The 23,318-nt window shown below is 48.0% G+C and overlaps 1 protein-coding gene across 3 annotated transcripts in view; it reads left to right on the top strand.

Annotated features, from left to right (window-relative positions):
• The window catches only part of ENTREP2 (endosomal transmembrane epsin interactor 2), a 133,212-nt gene that overhangs the window by 54,249 nt on the left and 55,645 nt on the right, over positions 1 to 23,318 (top strand). For all 3 annotated transcript variants that reach the window (XM_087829222.1, XM_087829221.1, XM_087829223.1), the window contains exon 2: positions 116 to 172. In XM_087829222.1, the coding sequence (XP_087685348.1) occupies positions 116 to 172 (57 nt within the window). The remainder of the gene's footprint in view (positions 1 to 115; positions 173 to 23,318) is intronic.

The raw sequence follows: 23,318 nt of genomic DNA, 5'->3' as shown, positions 1-23,318 counted from the left end.
TGTGTGCACCGCGTCCCAGAAGGGATCCTTCATCAGGCAGGGCGGTCGATGCCGCCTCGATTGTTCCTTAAAGGTTTCCCAGCGTCTCACCTTCCTGCACCATTTGTCTTTCCAGGTGCTGCTGTCAGGACTCATTGGCGTCGTCTCCTGGAAAAGGCCTCTGTCCCTCGTGGTAAGTCGCACCTGCTCTCCGTGGTGGCCTTGGGACAGGGCTGCCTGCAGAGGGGCGAGCGCTTTAAAGGTGAGAATTCAGGCTGCTTTGCAGAAAGGGGAAAGCAGGCCTGGCTCAGCGCCCGGAGGGGTAACCCCGGTGCGGGTGGCCCGTTGCGCTTCCGAGAGCGGCGCTCAGCGGTCTGCCTGAGAGGCTCGCGTGCCTTCCTCTTTCCGTTTGCTGCCTTCCTGTGCCCGCCCACGAGGACATGCCGTGAACAAAGATATTTTAATAAGCATAGGTGCAAGCATTTTTTGTCTAAACGTGGAAACGTGCATGCATGTAAGCACGCCGTGTGATCGCCCAGACGGGACGTGTCTTAGCGGAGGGCAGGCAACGTCAGCTCTCCGTGTGTGTTGGAGACTGTGCACCTCTGTGCCGGTGATGTCCATCGGAGTGGAAGCGTGAAGGAAGGAGCATCGCCCACCCTGGCTAGTGTGGCTCACTTGAGCTCTTGCCTTGCACTGAAAGGTCGCCGGTTCGATTCCCGGTCAGGGCACGTGCCCGGGTTGCGGCCTTGATCCCCAGCAGGGGGCACACAGGAGGCAGCCGATCACTGTTTCACTCTCACATCGATGTTTCTCTCTCTCCCTCTCTCTCTCAAAATCAATATATATATATATATATATATACAGGAGTATCGCTGGGATGGTTTCTCTCGTTGCTTTGGCATCGAGCTGGGGAGACGCGGAAAGGGGACGCTGGCTGCCTCATCCCAAAAGCACCCCAGCAAGTTTGTGTCTGTTGCTTTGTCGGCATGGCCTCGCGTTCACATGAATATATTTATGTGTCTGCGTCTGTGCTGCGGGAGAGGTTTGCCGGGCTCTGATGGATAATGGAAGGGACGGCGTAGCTTTTAACTTCTTTTGTAGCAATGAATGATTTATATTTTCCTCTTTAAGTGAAGAGACCCCAGGCCTGGGCGTTGTGATCCCTCCTCCTTCCCAAGAGTAACCGTGACACCTGCTAGGCGCCGGGAAGAGAGTCCGGGAATTAATTCAGTGGATACATTTTTTTTCCCCACAATATGTCAGCTCAGATGAGAATCTCCTTCTCAAAAGTGCTTTTATTTATTTATTTTTATTTATCTTTATTGATTTCAGAGAGAGGAAGGGAGAGGGAGAGAGAGAAACATCAATGATGAGAGTCATGGATCGGCTGCCTCCCGCACGCCCCCTGCTGGGGATCGAGGAGCCTGCACCGGGCCTGTGCCCTGACCGGGAATCGAACCGCGACCTCCTGGATCCTGGGCTGATGCTCAACCGCTGAGCCACACCAGCCGGCCTCAGAAATGTTTTTAAATAGAAACTTGCAAACATGCACAGAAGTAGAGAGACTAGTATAATGAACCTGCGTGGACCCCCCACTTGTCTTCAACAAATGATAACATTGGCGTGTTGCGTGGTGGAAACTCCCTGCTGGGTTATTTAAAGCAGAGCCCAGTGAGGGTATCAGAAGCTGGTTTGCTCGTGCAGTGGGAAGTGGTGGTGGGCGTGCTGGCTGGGGCCTGAGGCCCTTTGGCTGTGGAATGGCTTTTGGGTTCCCTCAGGGACATCAGGGACAGTCAGCTCCGTTGCTCTTCCCCTGCCCCAAGGTGCAGACGAAGCCCTCGGACCACAAAACAAGGCGTGGCCTGGCTGGGGCAGGCACAAGGGAGTGGCTGTGTGATGGGTGCCATCCCTTCCTTGTCCCACCCACCCACCCAGGACAGAGATTTTCAGGGGCCTGGGCATGTCACTGTGAAGGGTGCATGCAACGTAGAGCTGACAAGGAGGAGTCAGGACTCCTTGTGGGTGTGGCCCAGATGTGTCCATGGGGAAGCCAGAGCAGTGGGGCCTCAGGGCCTCACTCTAGGATGGCGGGGGGGGGGGAGAGAACAGCACTAGCTGCAGCTGCTACAGCAGAGCTTTCAAAGTGCCCATCAGCAGCCCCTGTCCATCAGGGTAGGGCCAGCCACTCTCTGGGTGACAGTCAGTGTTCACTTCCCATTGATTTATTTCCTCCCAAGTCCCAGGTGGAGGCTTAGGGGTTCCTCTAGCTTGACCGACACTCCCTTACTTAGGGAGGCAGGGCATTAGTTAGGGTAAGACAGGCTGCCGAACAAACCCCAGGCTTCCAGTGGCTAACACGACGCAAGTTTGCTTCTTGCCCCGTCCAGGGTAGGGGTTCCAGGCAGCGGCCTCCTCCGCTCCACTGGTGATCAGAGGCCCCGGTGGCTTCCAGCTGGGGCCCCGCAGTTCCCTGGGCCTGTGGAGTCCTCTGCATTTCAGTGAAAGGGGAAAGAGAAGGGAGAAGGAGCACCAGCTTCTTAGTTTCCTCCTGAAAGTGACACTCAGTGCTTGCAGGCAGGTCACCATTGGGGAGAGCTAGTCCCAGGGCCCCGCCTAGTTGGGAAGGAAGCTGGGAAAGGTGATCCGTCTCTAAACAGGCGTTTCCCAGAGGCAGCTCCACACTGCAGAGGAGGGCAGTTGTCTTCGCCGAAAGAACATTCTTCTGTGTGTGTTGACCACGACAGTGCAGTCTTTTGATTCATTTAGGAAAGGTCAGTCTCTGAACCATGACTATTGCTGTGGATTTAGTTTTATTCTAAGGGGAGTAAAATATTGATGGGAGGGAAATCCACAATATAAAGATGTATTAGGGCTCTCCAGAAAAATATGACCAAGAGGGTGCTGGCATTATTTCAGATAGAACTTGGTTTGGTCATATTTATAGCAGTCTGTTGTGCTGGTTACTTTTTTATGTGTCAGCATGGCTAGGCCACAGTGCCCAGATGTTCATCCTAACACTAGCTTAGATGTTGAAAAGAAGGTATGTTTTAGATGAGATTAACATTAAATCAGTAAATCTGCTAACATTAAAGCAGATTGCCCTCCATACTGTGGGTGGGCCTCGTCCAATCAGTTGAAGGCCTTAAGAGAAAGACTGACCCCGTGGGCTCCTCCCTTAATCACTCTGCCTTACTGAAGACCTTTACATTTACTAGGAAAAAACCCCTCTTGTTTAGTTTTCTGAGGCAGAAATGTGGCTTCCTTGGCAGCTCAGACTAACTGACTACAGCATAGCATCCCGCTCAATAAAACGTCCAGTTCACTATTTCATGGTTTTCTTGTTTGATGGAAGCAGCCAAATAGAGGAAGATTTTTTCTCCCTATTTTTTTTCTCAACAAAGGGGCTCCCATAGCTTTGGATTCGTTCCAGCAGGCGTTTGGGTTGCTCTGAAGCCGCAGGGAGCATCCTAGCTCTGATGGACCCATGTGTGTGGCACCAGGAGCCGTGACTGGCTGGGCCACTGTCCTGGGCCCCCTGTGAGGACATTTCCAGTCCTCTGCCACCTCATTCATTGGTGCTGTCCCAGGAGTGGTGGGAATAACAGTTTGCTACTTAATGCCCAGTTTAGAGAAACCAGGCCTGACTCTTATCATAGTGTCCATTTTATTGGAAACCTACAGGCAACTGATGAAAGAAGAATTGCTGTGATCGCCTCTCCTTTCTGCTTGAATTCTGTGATTTCTGGTTTTCTCGACTGCGGTATTTAATGAGACACGCAGACGCCAAGGAGTTGGCCCTGATGACAAATGAACTTCAGCCTGGATCAGGGTTGTGTGTGTGTCTCTCTCTCTCTCTTCATTACTATGCTGATCACTTTCCAGTATAAGAAAGCTTAACAGCTCATGCTGCATATATTACCTTCTCTTTAAAAGTGGCTCTGAATTTCTGTACTAACAGATATGTTTCCCGCTGTGCCCATCAGATATTCAGCCCCGGTCTCACTACAGATTCGTATATTTGGCCATGTTTTTTTTTGGAGGGGGTTGGAATGTATGAGTCACTATAACTTTTCCTGTGGGTTGTGGGAAGCCTGTGGGGCTTTCTCTCAAGCCCATGAATGGACCCCAAATATAACTTTAAAGTGCTGTTTAAAAATATAGGTGAGTTAAAGGTTAATATATTTCACGGAAATGGATTCAGCATCATTATTTATTCAGAAACTGTGTTATAAACCCACTGTGGGGGTTTCTTATAGTCAGATCGTGGCCTCTCTTCAAGGGAATGTATTTTACTTGAGCACGTTGAAGACGAAGATTTCATTCATTAAGTGCTAAATAGTATAAGAAAGGGGAGTGTACACAGGTCCTTAAAATAAATGGAATTTTACTCTGCTAAGAAAGCAGCCTAGCTCAGCTGGTGTGGCTCAGTGGTTGAGTGTCGCCCTATGAACCAAGAGGTCACGGGTTCGATTCCCGGTCAGGGCACATCAGGCTCGATCCCCAGCAGGGGGCGAGCAGGAGGCAGCCGATCGATGGCCCTCATCATTGATGTTTCTCTCTCTCCCCCTTTCCCTTCCTCTCTCTAAAAATCAATAAAAACATATTTTTTAAACAAGGAAAATATTAAAAAAAGAAAGCAGCTTAAGTTTCTTAAAAGCCCCATCTTCTTGTGAAAATAGATTAATATGCTTGTCTGTAAATTTACTAGCAGTGTTCGGTTTCATCAGGGACAGAGTCTCGCCAGAAAACGGAGCCTGAAAGGAAGGAATTAAAACCCAGCATAAGGACACCACTCAAGACCCAGCGAAATTAAAAACGGCCGTTGACAAAACACCCCTTTCTCTGAAAGCACAGCAGTCATTTATATTCACAAGAATCACTTTAGTTCTAAGTGTCAGCTCTTTTAGGTTGATTCATGGGGCTTATGTTCCACGGAAAATGTAATAAACCGTATTTTTTGAAAAAAAGAAAACAGACACAGACAACAGGATGGTGCTTGCCAGAGGGAAAGGGGGTGGGTGAAGGTGGAAGGGGGCAGGGGGGCCAAATGGTGACGGAAAGAGACTTCACCTGGGCGGTGAACACAATGCAATGTACAGATGATTTATACAGAATTAGACACTTGCAACCTGTATGGTTTTATTAACCCCAATTTGTTATCCCCAATAAGTGCAATTTAAAAAAACAAACATATTTTTTTGCAACGGACAATGAGCTTGAATAAGAAATTTAAAAACCAGGTAGACAGAGCCACCTAAGGAGATGGTCGTGCCTCAGAAAGGACCGTGACAGGCTTGTCCCTGGCTGTGGCTTCTGAATGGCTATTGCGAATCTTCTCAGGGAGGCAGAGACCTTGGGGCGGTGAGGTCATCTTCGGGGGCTCGGGAGCTCGGGGGAGCACCCAGACCTCCGTGTTACAGCTGTCCCAGGGCCCCTGGATGGGGTCCTGGACTCTGTGTGTCTGTCCGTATATGACTCGAGTGGTTTGCTTGTAATCCATTGGTTAATGCGCCCTGAGGCGAGTTGCGTGTGGTGGGACCCCCAGGCCCTGATGCATTTTTTGATTGTGATCAACCTCGTAATGCCTCCCGTTGTGGGCGCCCGGGAAGCTGAAGGCTGTTTCCAGGAGGGAGGAGTCTGCCCCCCCCACCCCGTGTCGTGTCCGGGGGCACTTCAGCGGGTGACCTTGAATGGGAGGCCCTGGGCGGATGGCGGTGTGCCTCGTAGCCGGCTCTGTGTCCTCTCTGTTTGGAAGGGACGTGTAAAGGACATGGTCAGCGCACAGTAGGCCTCACAACTGTCACGTGCTGAGGCTCCGAGCCTGGGGTGCCACAGCGGCCCTCCCGGGAACTGACCTACGCTGTGCAAGGCACTGAGCTGTGTCACGAGTTGCAAACGGAAGCCCGAGGTGTGGTCTTGCCTCCAAGAAGCTTAGAGCCCAGGTGAGATGGTAGGAGCTGCAGAAACAAATAGCCATAAAATGTGAAAGTAGTAATAGAAGATAAAAAAAAAAATAGTTGCAAGTTAGAACTTAGTAAATGAAGAAATGAATTGTGTTACAGTTTTTATCTAGAAAGAGAAACGTGATGCATCCTGGTGCTGTTTGTACGTATCAGCTCGCAGCACCCCGCAAGGCGGGTCTCCGCTCTCACAAGCGAAGGACGCGTCCCTTCCAAATGGGATGTGGAACTGGCCGCGGTCCCCAGGGCGGTAACTGCTCTGGGCCCCTCTGCGTGCAAAGGGCCTGCTCTTTGCATTGCGACCTGCTGTTTCCCCCGGGGTTGAAGGGGGGAGGGACGGGTTCAGATGCAGCGGCCGGTGACAGCGGGACTCGGCCTGCCCCTTGGACGGGTGGAGTTTGGGCAGGCGGATCGCAGAGTGGAGCCCCTTAGGCCAGCAGAACAACATCCACCGAAGCCAAGAAGCGAGGAGAGGACAAGGCCCAAGGGCCCAGGAGGAAAGTCCTTTGGCTCCAGCACTGACCTCATCGCCTGATGCTATGGTCTGAAAAAGAGGGCGTAGCTGTCAAAGCAAGGGGACCTTCTGTGCCTTGGTCCCGGTGGCTTAAGCAGGGTGTCTGGTGGGGCGAAGTGGACCAGGGAGGAGGGAGGAGGCGACTCCATAAGAGTAGGTGTTGCAGCGACTGACTTAATTAGTACGTTTTGTTGCGTTGGCAATTTAACTCGCTGTGTTAGCGACGAGCCCTGCAAATCTCAAAGCCTTTCGTTTGTAAAGATGCCTCGAAAGCATCCAGAGTTCAGAGGAAATGGAGGATCTGCTATATAGTCTGTTCTTTTTTTTATTTTATTTTATTGATTTCTTTTAGAGGGAGGGGGAGAGAGAGCGAGAGAGAAACATTGATGTGAGAGACACATCAGTTGGTTGCCTCCCGCACACACCAGGGCCGGGGAACAAACCTGCAACCGAGGCACCTGCGCTTTTCCGGAATCGAACCCACGACCCTTCGGTCCGCAGGCCGACGCCCTAACCACTGAGCCACGCCAGCCAGGGCTGGATAGTCTGTTCTCGACAAGCGTTGTCTGATGTCCACCTTTGAAATCCCGGCCTCCCTTCCTAATGCACTTCCTTTGCCCTGGAGTGTTCATGTTCCCCTAATAGAAAAGAGTCATTAAGGGGGGGAGGAAAAAAAAACCTAATACGCTGAGGCAGCTCTCATATAAGAGAAGTAATAAATGGAGTGTCCCGAGATTCAGAGCGCGTATTCTTCCACTCCGAAGGCAATTACCGCTCTAAAGATACAGCATTAGAAAAATTATTATGGCCGAGAAGCATGCGACGTGTCCATCTGCGGCACAGTTAATTTTAGACGTATTACCAGGCATACAAATCATAGGGCGAAAATGCTGAACTGTGCTAATTGAACGTGAATTTAATATGCTGTTCCGAGGGGCTGTCTGCGCTTCTACGGCTTTGAAAAATTGTAACTTATAGGCTCTTAGGTGTCAGATTTTCTTTCAAATATCCAACCACCTTTAATGAAGAATATTATTCACGGACCTTATCCTTGGTCCCCGAGTACTTTTATGCTGTTGCAGTAAGTAATGGTGAGATTGGAACATCCATATTTTACCCCGATTTTATGTGTAGTAAATCAAGTTGTCGTAGGTTTTGATTAAGATACCAAAATTCTGGTTAGGAATGAAAAGAAGGCACGAAGGTATCGGACTTTATTGTTTCGCTGGGTCGCCTTTGGTTCAGCCGTGGATAGAAAGGTGGGTTGAAATTGATTGAAAATAGCACCACGTAGGCCACACGGCCTAATGACTAATAGAAGTTTTGGAAATCGGTCACACTGATCATTTGCCGACTGACTTCAGGAGGAAGAGAGAAACGGTCCGTCTGCCTTTCTTTCGCACCCGGGTGGTATTGTTAACAAACACAGGCCTGAGGCGTCCCCCGCCCCTGCTGTGCGATTCATAGACGTGTATTTTAGAAAACCTGGGGAAAATGCAGGGAGGGAGCTGAGAAAACACCCACAGGGTCCTGCCCCGTCCGTAGCCACTGTAGCCTTTTTCTACCAACAGCTTTTTGCTCCATGATGCGTATTAATACTTCCCGCTGTCTCTTGATTTCTGCCAATCTCTAATTTTTCATCACTTTTTTGCTCGGTTTGGATTTTAGGGTCTTGAGTTCACTCGTGTTCATTCTTTCGTGGATTGCACCACTTAATTAATATAAAGTGGTCTTGTCCCAATGGAATGTTTTCCCGTCTTGGATTCCGCTTCGTCTAAAGCTAGAGCACCGCTCGCCTTTTCCTTAGGTTAGAATTTGCCCGATCTCTTGGCGTATCATTTTTACTTTAATGTCTTTATTACATTTTCTGTGTCTTATACAGATCAATTTTCTATTTTTTTAAAAAAGAACGTTTTTATTGATTTCAGAGAGAGGACGGGAGAGGGAGAGAGAGAGAAACATCCATGATGAGAGTCAGTGATCGGCTGCCTCCTGCTCGCCCCCTGCTGGGGATCGAGCTCAGAACGCCGGGCGTGTGCCCTGATGGGAAATCGACTGTCACCCCCTGGTTCCTGGGTTGACGCTCAACCACTGAGCCACACCGGCTGGGCACAGATCAATTTTCTTAAACTAGGGTAACTATATTGTGAAATCTCTTCTTTATTTGCGAATTATTTCAGTTATTCTTTTTATCTGATTTTTATTCTGTTCTTGGTACTTCTGATTTTTATTCTGTGTTGGTTTTTTTTTAATACTACATCCTTTTGAAAAATATTTAAAAGGCAGGCAGCTAGTTTTTTATTCTCCTGGCAGTCACATTTAAAATATATTTCATCTTTCCAGTTTTACATTATGAAATATGTGTTAATAAGATGTTATTAAACATGAATGTGTGACACATAGTGGAGTGTTTGTGAGGTTATGAAGCATAACTTTGAAGCAGGTAACTGAATTTCCCCATCAATCAACAGGAGAAATGGAAATTCCCTGCGCTGGGGCCACGTGTGGGCCCTTCTCTGTGTCATCTCCGCTGCTCTTCAGACCAGGGATCTGAGGTTCATCACTCATTTACCACATGTGTCCATGTCGCTTGATAACGTATTCTTTTTAATTGTGTTTGAACTTTTATATCAATGGAATCACACTCTGTATTCTCCCATGACTTGCTTTGATTCACTCAACGTGATACTCGTGGATCCGTCTGTGTTTGTGCGTGTGGCGTTAGGTCAATTCCCTGTATTGCGGGGAACGTTGTTCCGTCACGTGGAGATGTCACAGTGTGTGTATCTGCTCTCCTTTGTGGGTGAGGAGGCCATTTATGTCATTTTTTGCCACTGGCAGCTGAGCCGGTATGTTTTGTTGTTGTTGCTGTTAATAATCTTCACCCAAGGATATTTTTCCATTGATTTTAGAGAGAGTGGGAGGGAGGGGGGAACGGAGTGTTCCTTCAGAAATAAAGGACAAAGGAAGATTTTCTTAGACAAACAAAAGCTGATGGAGTTCAGAAGCGGAAAGAAAGGTCTTCAAGCTGAAATGAAAAGACAATAAGTAGTAACATGAAAACACATGAAAATAGGAAACACGCTGGCGGAAATAAGTATTTAGTCAAATTCAGAAAAATCCAACACTGCAGTATGGTAGAGTGTTAATGATTTAACTCTGGTATAAGGTATTAAAAATAACTATAGCTACAGTAATTTGTTAATGGATACACAGTACAAAACATGTCTATTGTGACATCAAAAACAGACTGTTGGGAGGGGGAGCAAAAGGGTAAGTGTTTTTGTATGTGATTGAAATTAAGTTCTTACCAGCTTAAAATAGACTGTTATGTCCATATAAGATGTTTCATGTAAGCCTCCTAGTAACCACAAAGCAAAAACTCGCATCAGATACACAAAAGTAAAGGGAAGGAATCAAAGCAGACCACTATGAAAAATAAAAAATTTACAAAGGTAGACAGCAAGGGAGAAAGAAAGGAACAAAGGAACAAAAAAAGAAACAGTTAAAAATGACAACTAATAAGATGGCATTAGTAAGTCCTTACCTGTCACTAATTACGCTAAATGTAAATAGGTTAAAATTTCCAATTAAAAGGGATAGAATGGGTGAATGAATAATAAAGCGGGTCCTAACTATATAAATAATAAAGCAAGGCCAACAAGTGACTCACTTCAGCTTCGAGGAGATGCATCGGCGGATAGGGAGAGGCCAGAAGATGATGTTCCATGTAAATGGAAAGAGTGTGGCTACCCTTATATCAGACAGAGCAGACTTTGAGTCAAGAACTGTCACAAGAGACAAAGAAGGTCATTATATAAATAAAGAGGTCAGTTCATCCAGAGGATATAGCAATTGCAAATATGTATTCACCCAACAATGGAGCACCTAACTATATTAAGCAAATACTAACAACCAAATGGAGAAATGGACATCAGTGCAGTCATAGTGAGGGACTTTAGTACCCCACTTTCAACAAGTACATCATCCAGACAGAAAATCAACAGGGAAATGTTGGACTTGAGTTAAGTCCTAATGAACCTAGCCAACATACATAACCAAATGGACCTAACTAAGGCAGACCTAACTTAGACCCAGCGGACTTGACTTAGATCGGATGGACCTAAGACATACCCATGGCCTTCCATCCGGCAGCAGCAGGCTATGGGTTCTTAAGTACAGACCTAGCATTCTCCAAGGTGGATCATATAGAAGATAGCAAAACACATTTTAGATAAAGGAATTGAAATCACACCAAGGATTTTTTCTGAACACAGTGGTATGAAACCAGAAATCGTTAACAGGAGGAAGGCTGGAATACTCATAAAGCACACACTCTCTTACATACTTACATATATACATGGATACACAGTACACAGTTACACACATGCACACCTGTACACATATACTTACTGACATGCATAGACACACAGCCTGTCCAGGCAGGACCCTTCAGGAGCTCATCTCATTACCACACAGGTGTGGGGAGCTCTCCATGACAAATTCTCTTTATTTTTTTAAATGTTTTTGTTGATTTGAGAGAGAGAGAGAGAGAGAGAAACATTGATCAGCTGCCTCCTGCATGCCCCCTACTGGGAATTGAGCCTGTAACCCGGGCATGTGCCCTGACCCGGAATTGAACCAGTGACCTTTGGGTGCGTGGGATGACATTCAGCCAACTGAGTCACACCAGCCAGGGTGACACGTTCTCTTTTGTGTGTAGTACTTAGTTCTATCATTTTTCCCCTGAATTATGCCACCAAATGCACCAGTTCATTGGAGACTAAAGAGAGAATCTTTGTCAGTAACCTAGGAGGTAACATACGGGCATTTTTGTGCAATAAGGGGAAAAAATGACATATTTAAAATATGTTTTTAAAGTGCTGCTACATGATCTTTTGTTGACGCTCTGGGTTTTCCTTCCAGTGAACGGGAAATGGGCATTTTATTCCCGATATTCATGTGCCGTAGTGAATACATGCTAATTTAAGTGTCACCCTCATGCAGATTCTAAGTCGCTGCACACAGAGCAGAACCTGGATGGGTTTAATCGGATGGAAACAAGGGAGAGAATCCTAACGCTTATGCATCGCGGCTAATGGAATCTGAAACGCTGTCCAGTGACAAGGGACGGCTAACACCGTGCTAACGGGCAAATGAGCCCAGTGAGTGGCCCAGGGGATAGGGAGGATAACATCTGGGAACCATCCGGAGGCACTTTAATGCGGGAAAGACCTGAAATGACCTGACAAGTGAAATAATGGCAGCGACCGAGGGGAGGAGCAGCGGGGGTGTGGGGGACCCAGGGCCTGGGACGGGCTCCCAAGCGGCGAGGTGGTGCTCAGTCAGCCTGCCAGGCGATGAGCGAGCTGAGGGACGCGTGGGACAGACGGCAGAGAGGCCACTGCGGAGGGCAGGCAGGCAGCACGCGCCGGGGAAGGAGGAGGCCTGCGTTCCCCACGCCAGGGGACTGGGCAGTGTGGTTTTGCCCCGATGGGCCAGGGTTGGGGGTTCGATCCCCGGTCAGGGCACATGCAAGAATCCGCGAGTGATGCATCAGTAAGTGGGACAGCACATCAGTGTTCCTTTCTCTCTCCCTCCCCACCTTTCTCTTTCTCTCTCTAAAATCAATAAAAAATTAAAAAAAAAAATGTTTTTATTGATTTCAGAGAGGAACGGGGAGAGAGAGAGAGAGAAACATCAATGATGAGAGTCATTGATCGGCTGCCTCCTGCTCGCCCCCTGCTGGGGATCGAGGAGCCCGCAACCCGGGCCCTGACCGGGAATCGAACCGCGACCTCCTGGTTCATGAGTCGACGCTCAACCCCTGAGCCATGCTGGCCGGGCAATAAAAAATGTTTTTAAATGCAACTTTATAAGCATGAAAAAAGTCATGTAACTAATCAGTGTAATTGATCTGCTTTGGCAACTATTAATAACATAAGGAAACTTCCGCTAAAAACACTAAGATTGCACATAGTGTGCTCATGGCTCTGAATTACGATCTGCGTTGTGTGCCTACCACTTGCTAGCAGTTACCAACCTCATGCCTGGGGATTTGCACCTGTAAAATGGGACTAATGATAACAGTGCCTTTCATGTTTCTGCGAGAAGCCATTTGAGGATTAAAGTCCGTATGAAAATGTTAGAACAGTACCTCGCACATTACAAGTAATGAAATTACTGTTAGTTGCTGTTGATATTCTTAATTATACCATTTTTTTAAATCCTGCGTTTGTTTCCCTCTGGGAGTGTACATTTTATCTTATGCGTCCTCAGGGTCTAAATCGGCATGTGGATCATCCTAAAGACTTCATCTTGGTTGAACAAAAGAAATACTGATGAGTCCCCTTATCTCTTACTGAACACCAGTAACTATTGCAAACTTTTTTGGGAAGGGGGTATCTAGGCTTTTTTCATTTGTCAGAGTTTAGTTTTCAAATTTAAGAAACAACAGACTCAAAAGAATAATTTAAGTAAGAGTGAAAGAAAAGTAACAAAATTAAAATCTAAAACAACACAGTCAAAAAAATCAAACTTCTTTGAGAAGAGTTCTAAGTGCATTAATTTCTATTGTTATAAATTAAGATAAAACAGAGAACATGAATAGAGAAATAAAAAAGGAACATAACAGTATAAAGAAGGGATTTTAGATATTCTAGATAAGTACAACCTTATGCAAACGTACTTGAAAAGTTTAGATTACATGGCTAGTTTTCATAAATAAATATAAGGAGGCAAAATTAATGTAAGAAGAAATATAGAACCCAAATAGAGCAATAAGCGTTAAAGAATTCAGAGTCCAAACCCCCCTGTTCCCTGATAGAAATCAGGCTTGGCAGTTTATTCAGGTGAATTCTAGCAAAACTAAGAAATAATAATAGAAAAATAAGAAAAATAAAAATAAAAATTTATTGTCTTAATCTGGTTTAACACAATAACAAAACTAGACAAGAAAAGTAAAGGAAATGTAAGTTCTAAGCCAATTTTACTAATGAGCATAGATGGAAAAAAAAAAATCACAGAAAATCGACTCTAGGGGTTTATATTAAAATGCATTATAACTTAAATACAGTTTATTTTAGGGGAGAGAGATTGGGTTAACTTAAAATCCGTCAATTCCCCATATTACAAAATTAGAGATGACAAGCCATATGATTTTTCTCAATAACTGCTGCAGAAGCATTTAATCAACTTCATAATATGAAAACAAATATTAGGAAACGACGGCAGAGTGGAACTCCTTTAACCTGATAAAGCCTATGCACAGAAAACCTGTAGCATACGCTATATTAAGTTTCGTAAATGTTCGAAATTGAACTGGGAACAATACAGGAATGCCTGCTGTTCTCACTGCCATTCACTTTTGTCCTGGCGACTCTCGCCAATGCAATTAGCCAAGAAAAGACTAAACCACAAGTATAAGAATCGGGAAGGAAAAAAACCCATAATTATCTTTATTCACATACTACTATGTTTATCTATGTGGTAAATTCAGGGAAATCTACAAACTATTGGAACCAGTAAGAAGATAAAATGTAATCAAATTATAAAAACAAAGAGCCTTTACCTGTAATGGCACAAACCAATGTAAAAATGTGATTTAAAAATGTAATTAAAAGGTAAGATTAAATGTAATAAAAGATACAAAGACAGAAAAGACCTTTCTTGAGGGACATAAAAGTCCTGATTAAGTGAAGAAAGAGCTGATTCCAGGCAGGGAAGGTTGGGGTGATAAAAATGGCAGTCCTTTTACATTAACCCATCAACTAAATGCAATTCCTGTGAAAATCGCAGAGGAATTTTGTTTTTGCTCAACTTAATGAGCTGCCCCAAAAAGTCATACAGAAGAGTAAAGATCCAAGAAATAGCCAAGTCGGTGTCAAAGTAGATCTAGCAAGTGGGACTCGCTGTACCAGGTACCCAGATATATTATAAAGCCGTAATAATTCCAATGGTGTGGTCTTAGTATAAGGATGACCAGGTAGATCGGGGAACAGTAAAAAGAGCCCAGAAACAGACCCGTGATCATCCGCATTTGGCTTATTGCAGAAATGATGTTATTAAAACTGGCTGGACGTGGGGGGACAGCGATTCGATAAAAGTCGGCTGTGCAGCTGGCCTTGCGCGAGAAAAGAGAGAACAACGTGCCTCTCACAAGACACAAAAGTAAATTCCATGTAGATTGAAGATTGAAAGTTGAAGGAAAAGATACCCCATCAAGGAAAACATTAAAACTAAAACATGTTTTCTGCTTCAGAAACCTGGAAAGGCAAAAGGTGAGCCCGCGGTTGGGTAAAGATGTAGCGTTCGAGAAATGGCTAGTGTGCAGAATATTCTCAATAGCGACAGGTTCGTAAGTGGCCAAGAATTCAGGCAGAAAATAGCCATAGCCTCCAGGCCCAAGGAGCTAGCAGCCAGGTCACTTTCCTCTGCCCCTCTGTCCCTGCCTGCACTACCTCTGTTCTTGGGGGCTAACATTTTAACAATTTGATTTTAATATTTTTAAAAGATTTTTTTTTTTTTTTTTTAATAGAGAGGAAGGGAGAGGGGGAGAGAGAGAGAAACATCAGTGTGAGAGCAGAACATGGATCGGCTGCCTCCTGCACGCCCCCTACTGGGGATCGAGCCTGCAACACGGGCCTGTGCCCTGGCCTGGAATCGAACCGGCGACCTTCAGGTGCACAACCCACTTAACCACACTGGCCAGGGCTTGATTTTAATTTTTCTGGTGGTCACCAGGTAATGTGACGGCACTACCATTTCTTAATTTATTGTCTTAGCGCGTGCATTTCTTGACTTTTCTACCTGCTGGATGGTCGACCGTCTTCTGACGGCCCTGTGTGCCCCCTTCCGTCTCTCGTCGGTTCCCTCCGTGACATTCAATACCGTCCTTAAACCTCGGCCCCTCAGTCCACCAACCAGAGACCGTCTCTCTTCACACCTAATTTTGTAAAACGAATAAATTCGGTTGGTCTCTTCGTCTGAAGAGCCGTGTAAAATAATGAAGCATTTACGGCTTGGTCTGCAGTGTCGTACTGCCTAAGCCGGGGACCCCCAGAGACGTCGCTGGTCAGGACCAGGTGGCCTGCGGTGTCTGCAGACCGTGGCAAACAGCCCGTCTGTGTCCGTTTATTCTGGGCGGGCGCACTCCGCCCCGCCCCCCCTTGCTGCGAGGTAATTGTGTTATCACTGCAAGTCCGTCAAAGGAGAGGGAGCCCAAACATTCTCTTTCTGTAGCTGGCAGCTTGAGGGTGTTTCATTTGTGTGTCGTTAATTTCCACGCCGGGTTGCCCTGCAAATAAGCATCGTGCAGGAAGAGCAAAGAGCCCGAACTCCTGTGTTCACGCGCGGTGCAGCCGGGCTGTGCACTCAGGAGCGATGTGCACCTGCACCGCCCAGCCCGGCTTGTGTTTTGCGTGTGCAATGGTGTGGGCGTAAAAAAAACAAGCCGCCTCGCGTCGCTGTGTTTAATACGGGGATGGATGTTAGGATTTGACGCTCCCCTGGCATTTCCTGGTGGGAGCAGACCGGGTGTGAGAACCTGATGAACTTCCAGAAAGGTCCAGGAGGGCGGCCCCAGCCTGCCCGCCCGGCTCCAGGGGGAATCCGCCCCGTTCGTGGCCAGTGGGGAAGCTTTGAGTGGCCGTATCTGCTACTCGTTGTCCCATCACACGGGCCCTGCTCCTCCGACTTCATTTTTCGGTCACCGCAGCCGGCGTTGATAAATAACCGAGCTAAAGTTCTCAGATTGTGCCTAAGGTGCTCAATGGCCTTCGTAGCTTCTGTTAAAATATTTGATCAGCGCTCAGAGGTTAGGTGACAGTCACATGGAAAGGAAAAGGCGTAACTGGGACGTTTTCATTTACGCCCTTGAACTTACGGGAGGTGTTTTTCCAGCTTGTCTTTGGATTTTTACATAATTATTTTCCTTCCCCAGTGGTCTCGGTGTCACTGCGAAGTGACATTGGTCAGGGTAGGCACGCAAGGGGGTCCCTGTGAAACGGGTCACATTTGTCCACTCGCCCAACCAGTGTTTCCCCAGACGCACCTCTGAGCGACACTTGGGTGTTAAGGGTGCGCAAGAGACTTGCCTGGGCCACCTGTTTCCCGTGGTCCCAAATGTAGAGGACAGGGCTGGACGCGGGCCCGAGGCCCCGGTGCAGTCCGCTGAAGTTTGAACGGAGCAGGGGAGCGTTGTTTGCTGGGGTCGGTCACTCATTTTGTGATAGAAACGGTCGCCACGACTGCGGATGTCTGGCCAGGTCTCAGCTCTGTCTCGCAGTGACCTCGAAGCAGCATCAGCGCTCAACAGGAGCCTTAACTGTCCTATCCTAATGCAAATCCTAATTCGGACCTCCGCCCAGCTGGAAAAGCAGTGCAGCGTAAAATGAAATTGGGACGAATCTTCGCCCTGGCCGGTGGCTCAGTCGGGTGGAGTGCCGTCCTGGACACCAAAGAGGTTGCAGGTTCAATTCCCGCCCAGTGCACGTTCCTAGGTCTCAGGTTCGATCCCGGTCACGAGAGGCAACCGATTGACGTGTCTCTCCTTCCCTCCTTCTCTCTGTCTCCCTTTGTCTCTGTCTAAAATCAATAAAAACATACCCTCGGATGAGATTTTTTTAAGAAAATCTTTTAAGGCAAAAAGCATTGGTCTGTGGCTGCATCTGAAGGTAACGAAGGGGCCGTGGCCGATGGCATCAGGGATGTCCTGGGCCGGACACCGCGCCAGCCCTCCGCTGTCCCCGTGCGTCCTGGGGGACTCCGGGGCCGCTTTTCCGTAGCCAGTGCGTTGTCGGGTGGTAATGTTTCATCGCCTCATGAACGACTCCGTCGTGATGAGCTGACATGGCTTATAAAGAACATGACAGTTCTTGATATTTGCAAATATTCCTGATGAGGCATCTTTCTCTGCAAAGTCAAAAGATGTCACTTATCTTGAACTTACGCCGAAATTAGAGCGTGGCTGGTTGCCGCTGTCATTAAGACGTCGTCTGGTGAGTGATGTCTGAATTTAGTTCACATCTAATGGTCGAGGTCTTGTTGGGACGTAGGGCGGGGGAAGGGGTGAGCGTGTTCCCTTCATGCCTTCGCTTCGAAGGTGGTCCCCACGTCCCAGAGCTGCAGGCCTGTCCCTGGAGGGGCTCCCCCGCCCCTGTCAGCTCATCTCCACTTTCTTACATTACACTCTATTCTTATTTTTCCTCCTGGTTTCCCCTTTACTCTTAAATTTTTAAAAAACATATGTTTTTAATGTTCTTAGAGACAGGAAGGGAGAGGGAGAGAGAGAGAAACATCAATGATGAGAGTCATTGGTCGGCTGCCTCCTGCTCGCCCCCTGCTGGGGATCCAGGAGCCCGCACTCCAGGCCTGAGCCCTGACCGGGAATCGAACCGCGATCTCCTGGATCCTAGGTCGATGCTCAACCACTGAGCCACGCTGGCCAGGCCACTTTGATTCTTTTTTTTTTTTTAATATATCTTTATTGATCTCAGAGGAAAGGAGAGGGAGAGGGAGAGAGAGAGATAGAAACATCAATGATGAGAGAGTCATTGATCGAGCCCACAACGCGGGCATGTGCCCTGACCGGGAATCGAACCCCGATCGCCTGGATCCTAGGTCCACGCTCAGCCGCTGAGCCACGCCGGCCGGGCCACTTTGATTTCTTAATGTCACCCCTCACACCCCCTGATGGTCTCATTGGGCGTTTTCAGGCCTTCTCCCCAGTTTCCAGCAGTGACCCCTGCCTAGCCCCATGTGCACGAATCAGAATGCCTTTGGAAAGACCGATGGCTCAAATCCAAATATTAAGTTTTTAGAAAAACGCGGCGTGCTCCTTAGTGTCTGTGAGAGAAGGGAGGCAGTGCTGCGTGGGGTCGGGCTGCCAGCAGTCTCGGCTCCTATACCTTTATTTATTTATCGCAGCATCACAGGCACCGAAACGGAACTCTACCCGCCCTCCTTCCTTCAGGAGAAACTACCTCGACGCTCTTCAGCCAAATGAGAATTTATTCCTTGCTTTTCCTCCTGAAAAACACTCAGTATTGACTTCCATTAGGAGCTACCTGTAAATAATCAGTATAAATAATTGAGTGTCTGCGGCCTAGAGGTAACCACAGGTTTTGCATTTTAAATTCAGTGTAGTGGCTACAGAATTACAGTGGAGTCATAATTTCCAATTTTGCCCTCTGGATTTTTATACCACCTTCCTTTTGGAATTTTCTGTTTACTTTCACGTATTTCTTTGCATATGGGGGGGGGGAGGGAGAAAAAACCCAGCAGCTTCCTTTGGCCTCTTACATCAGCTGGTATCAGTGTAAATTTTATTAAGGTACCTTTTAAAAACTTATCAGTAGTCTTGCCCCGGTGAGCAGTAGCCATTATCTCACCGTGTGCCTAAATTATCGACATATATTAATTATATATTAATTGGCATGTTAATTATTTATTAATTATATGTCAATAGTCAGTAACCCGATGTGAATGATATATATTTATTTTGATAGCAGATTTGTCCAAAAATGCAGTTTAGGTTTTCATATTCATTTAATCATTATAGACGAATAGATATATCAGTGTTGGAGAAGCGGTTCCAGAACGTTCCATCGTGGCTCTAGGCGGTCCAGCCTCTAACCTTGCTTAGACTTCCACCAGGGCAAATACCCTGGGCGCACAGGGAGGTGAATGCCTGGGAAGGCGGATTCCTGCTCTCCTAGGCCCCTTCCTTCCTCCTGGGGAGCCTGGACTGGCAGCCCTGGGCCTCCGGGTTTGGCGCTTTCATTTCCTTGGCTGTGAGGGGTCGTGAGCGTGGGAAGACGGACCAGGAAGGAGACTTCCCACCCTGGCGGCTCAGCCTGCGTGCTTGGCACCTGGCGCACCAGCCTGTACGTTATGTGTGTCCAGTTCGGGGGACACATTGAGACGCCCGAGCCCTGGGTGTAGGGAGTGAGACTGGCCCATCGGAAAGTGCTCAGGAAAATCGATTTACGGAAGTGAGAAGGAAGTGGCCTCACCAGCATCTGTGACTCACCGAGCTTCCTGGTGATGCTCTCGGAGAGCCCTGGCGGCTTTTCCAATCCCAGTCCCCAGGTCCTTCTGTATTTAAACCCCTATTCCCGCCAGGCTGGTGTGGCTCAGTGGTTGAGCGTCTTTCCATGCATCAGGCGGTCACCAGTTCGATTCCCGTTCAGGGCACATGCCCGGGTCGTGGGCTCGATCCCCAGCCGGGGGCGTGCAGGAGGCAACCGATCGATGTTTCTCTCGCATCAATGTTTCTCTCCCTCTCCCTTCCTCTCTCTCTAAAAAAAAAAAAAAAATCAATAAAAACGTATTTAATAAACCAAACAAAACTAAAAAAACCGCACAGCATTCCCACAGTCTAACACTCATGCTACATGTAAATGAATTTGATTTGGGGCAGGTAGCTTCAGCCCTTGGGCCCGGCCCCGGCCCCGGCCGCGGGGATTCTGGAGTGACAACGTCTGTTTATTTATAAATGCAGCTTGCAGTGAGGCGGGGTGTGACTGTCTGAGAGATTGATGCTTCGTGATTGCTGTTTGGATTCCTAAAAGAAACCTCATCTCTTAGAGAGTCTTAGATTTACAGAAAAATGGCAAAGATAGTAGAAAGAATTCCCCTAGTTTCCCCTGTTAGCAATGTCTTACCTGAATACTGTTCATTTTTTATCATTAATGAGCCAATATGGATACATTATTATTAGTTCAAATCCATCATTTGTTCAGTTTTGTTTAGTTTTTTTACTTATTTCTATTTTCTCCAGTGTCCCATTCAGGACTAGAGATCACGTGTCCACAGGTGCCTCTTGACTGGGACAGTTTCTCAGTCTGATTTTTTATGACCTTGACAAGTTCTTGTTTTTTTTTTAAATATATCTTTATTGATTTCAGAGAGAGAGAGAGAGAGAGAAACATCAATGACGAGAGTCATTGGTCGGCTGCCTCCTGCTCGCCCCCTGCTGGGGATCGAGGAGCCTGCACCCGGGCCTGTGCCCTGACCCGGAATCGAACCTCGACCTCCTGGATCCTAGGTCGATGCTCAACCGCTGAGCCACGCCGGCCGGGCTCTTCTTCCATTTTTATCCTGTTCTCTGTGTCACACACACAGCCCACACGCGAGGAGGGGGAGCTACATTCATCCTCCTAGAGGGCGGACGAGCTGCATAATTTATTTGTAATTCCTCCGGCACGGGCGATTAGTCTCCTCTCTCCTCAGTACTTATTTATTCAATTGTTATTTATATCACTGTGGACGCGGGGATATTTATTTCGCGCCCTTGCTGCTGGTCCAGCATGACTTTGTTACGTTGCTAAATTGTTCTGGCTGGCCCCCGTGTCTCACTGTCACGCCCACATCATCGTGAGGCTGTTGTATGTGTCAGCCCCTTACTTTTGAGCTCACCTATTATATTTCCTGTCCCTAGAATCAGCGATTTCCCCAAGGAGCCCTTTAACGGAACCGTCCTTCGGTTCAAGTCCATTCCGACACTACCTGGGCTGGGAGCAGACCCCACAGGTTGAGGCCTCAGCCCCACAAAACTGACCCCCCCCCCCCGCTTCAGACGCAGGGTGCGCATAGTAGGTCCTCAGGTTGTTCACAACGTCTGTGGGATTTGGACACCAACGAGAGGTTCCCCCCACCCACCCCCTCTGTAGATTTGATGAGTCGCTAGGATGGCTCCCAGAACTCAAGAAAACAGTTTACGTGCGAGATCACTAGTTTATTTTAAAACACAACTGGGGAGCAGGCAGATGGAAGGGAGGCTGAGAGCGGGGTGTGGGGACGGCCAAGGAGCCGCTGTGCCCTTTCCAGGTGCATGTGCCCAGCCACCTGGAAGCTCTCCAGCCCCCTTTGGTTGGGGTTTCTAATGGGATGTCATGATGCGGGTGCGATGGATTAAATCATTGGTTACTGGTGGTTCGTTTGGATAGTTGGGGGTCCAGTTGCCACCTTACGGTTCATCCGATCCGCACGCCCTTGTGTAGCTGCAGAGGAGCACGGGGCAGGCTGGGCCGCTCGCTCCAGATAACCAGCCTGGGCTTCGGGGGGCGGCGTGGCCCCGGCTTCCTCGCGCCCCCTCCACCCGGCCAGGTGAGAACACCTAGGAAGGCGACAGTGGCTAGAATCTGGGAGACGGCGCAGCGTGAGAAATGGATGCTTTTGTTTTTTGTTCCCGGTTCCTGGCAGGACTTTCTAAAACATTTCCAGTTTCCTGAGTGCTGAGGGCGCCTTTTGTGTGCTGATCGTCGCTGGCGTGAAAGCCCCCCCCCCCCCAGTCGCATATTTCCATTCACCCGACTGCAGGATCCAGGCTGCTTTGCTTTTCATTCCAGTGTCAGTACCTGTGACAGCAGGGAGACCCCCCAGGCACATCCAGGCAGGGCTCTGACCGGCTGGGGGACGCAGAGCAGATGGAGAAATGAGGTGTTCTTAATTTTCAGAACTTTAAAAAAAATATAATAGGATCGGGAGCTGGCCGGTGTGGCTCAGTGGTTAGTGTTGGCCCACTCGCTCAGGAGGCTCAGGTTCAGTTCCGGTCAAGGGCGTGGACCTGGGTTGCAGGCCCGATCCCCGGCCCCTGGTTGGGTAGATGTGTCTCTCTCACTTTGATATTTCTCTCTTTCTCTCTCTCCCCTTTTCTCCCCCCCCCCCCCCCCCCGCTGCTTCCACTCTCTCTAAAAATCAATGGGGAAAATGTACTTGGGTGACTATTAACAAAAACAAACAAAAAATAGGACAGGTATTTTGGGTGGCATACAGTTCAATTTTAAATTTTTGTGTGTTTTTTAAAAAATATATCTTTATTGATTTCAGAGAGGAAAGGAGAGGGAGAGGGAGAGAGAGAGAAACATCAATGATGAGAGTCACTGATCGGCTGCCTCCTGCTCGCCCCCTGCTGGGGATCAAGGAGCCTGCACCCCGGGTCTGTGCCCTGACTGGGAATTGAACCCTGACCTCCTGGATCCTAGGTCAATGCTCAGCCCCTGAGCCCCGCCCAGCCGGCCCAATTTTAGGTTTTAATTTTCCATGTGATTCCTAGCAGGTGGGCTCTCTTTGCTACCAGTTTTGTAGCGGAAAGGGTTACGGGACGACAGATGTCCCTGCGGAAAGATGATGTCCCGTTGGCGGGCCTTGGTTGTCACCTAAGGACCAGTCTGCATCTCTTGCACTGAAGCCAACCCATAGAGAAACCCAATCGATTATTGCTTCAAGCGTGCGCCTGAGAATTGGCCAGGGGCGTGGGAACAGCTGGGACGGAGCGGGGAGAGTTTGCGCCTCAGCTCAGGAGTTGGTAACTGCGAGGGCCAAGTTGGGGGTGCTCGGTAAACTCAGCCAGCTCCCATTTTCATTTATTTTTTATTTTTTATTTTTTCTATCTTTATTGATTTCAGAGAGAGGAAAGGAGAGGGAGAGAGAGAGATAGAAACATCAATGATGAGAGAGTCATTGATCGAGCCCACAACCCGGGCATGTGCCCTGACCGGGAATCGAACCCCGATCGCCTGGATCCTAGGTCGACGCTCAACCGCTGAGCCACGCCCGGCCGGGCCAGCTCCCATTTTCAAGAGAACTGAGCTGTCTCAAAACGACGCGTGTCACAGGGAAGAATCCACACCCATGACAGGCATCATGACCCGCCGCCTGGTGCGGCCACCCGTCACTCCTCTGCCCTCCGCCTCACGTCTTTTCTGTGGCTTAAGTGCAGAAAATTCCTCTTTCCCTCCCCTCCGAGTCGCGTGTGGCTTCTCCAGACTTTGCTGCTGCGACACTTTCCTGCCTCTACAGCAGTGAGATACATTTTGCGTAGGAATCCGTAGCGTCTCTCACTGTTTTATGGCCCAGCC

This window comes from Miniopterus natalensis, chromosome 22, assembly GCF_054644295.1.
Source record: "Miniopterus natalensis isolate mMinNat1 chromosome 22, mMinNat1.hap1, whole genome shotgun sequence".
Classification (NCBI taxonomy): Eukaryota; Metazoa; Chordata; class Mammalia; order Chiroptera; family Miniopteridae; genus Miniopterus; species Miniopterus natalensis.
The sequence above is the reverse complement of the archived record's forward strand: the minus strand, read 5'-3'. Positions and strand labels throughout refer to the sequence as shown.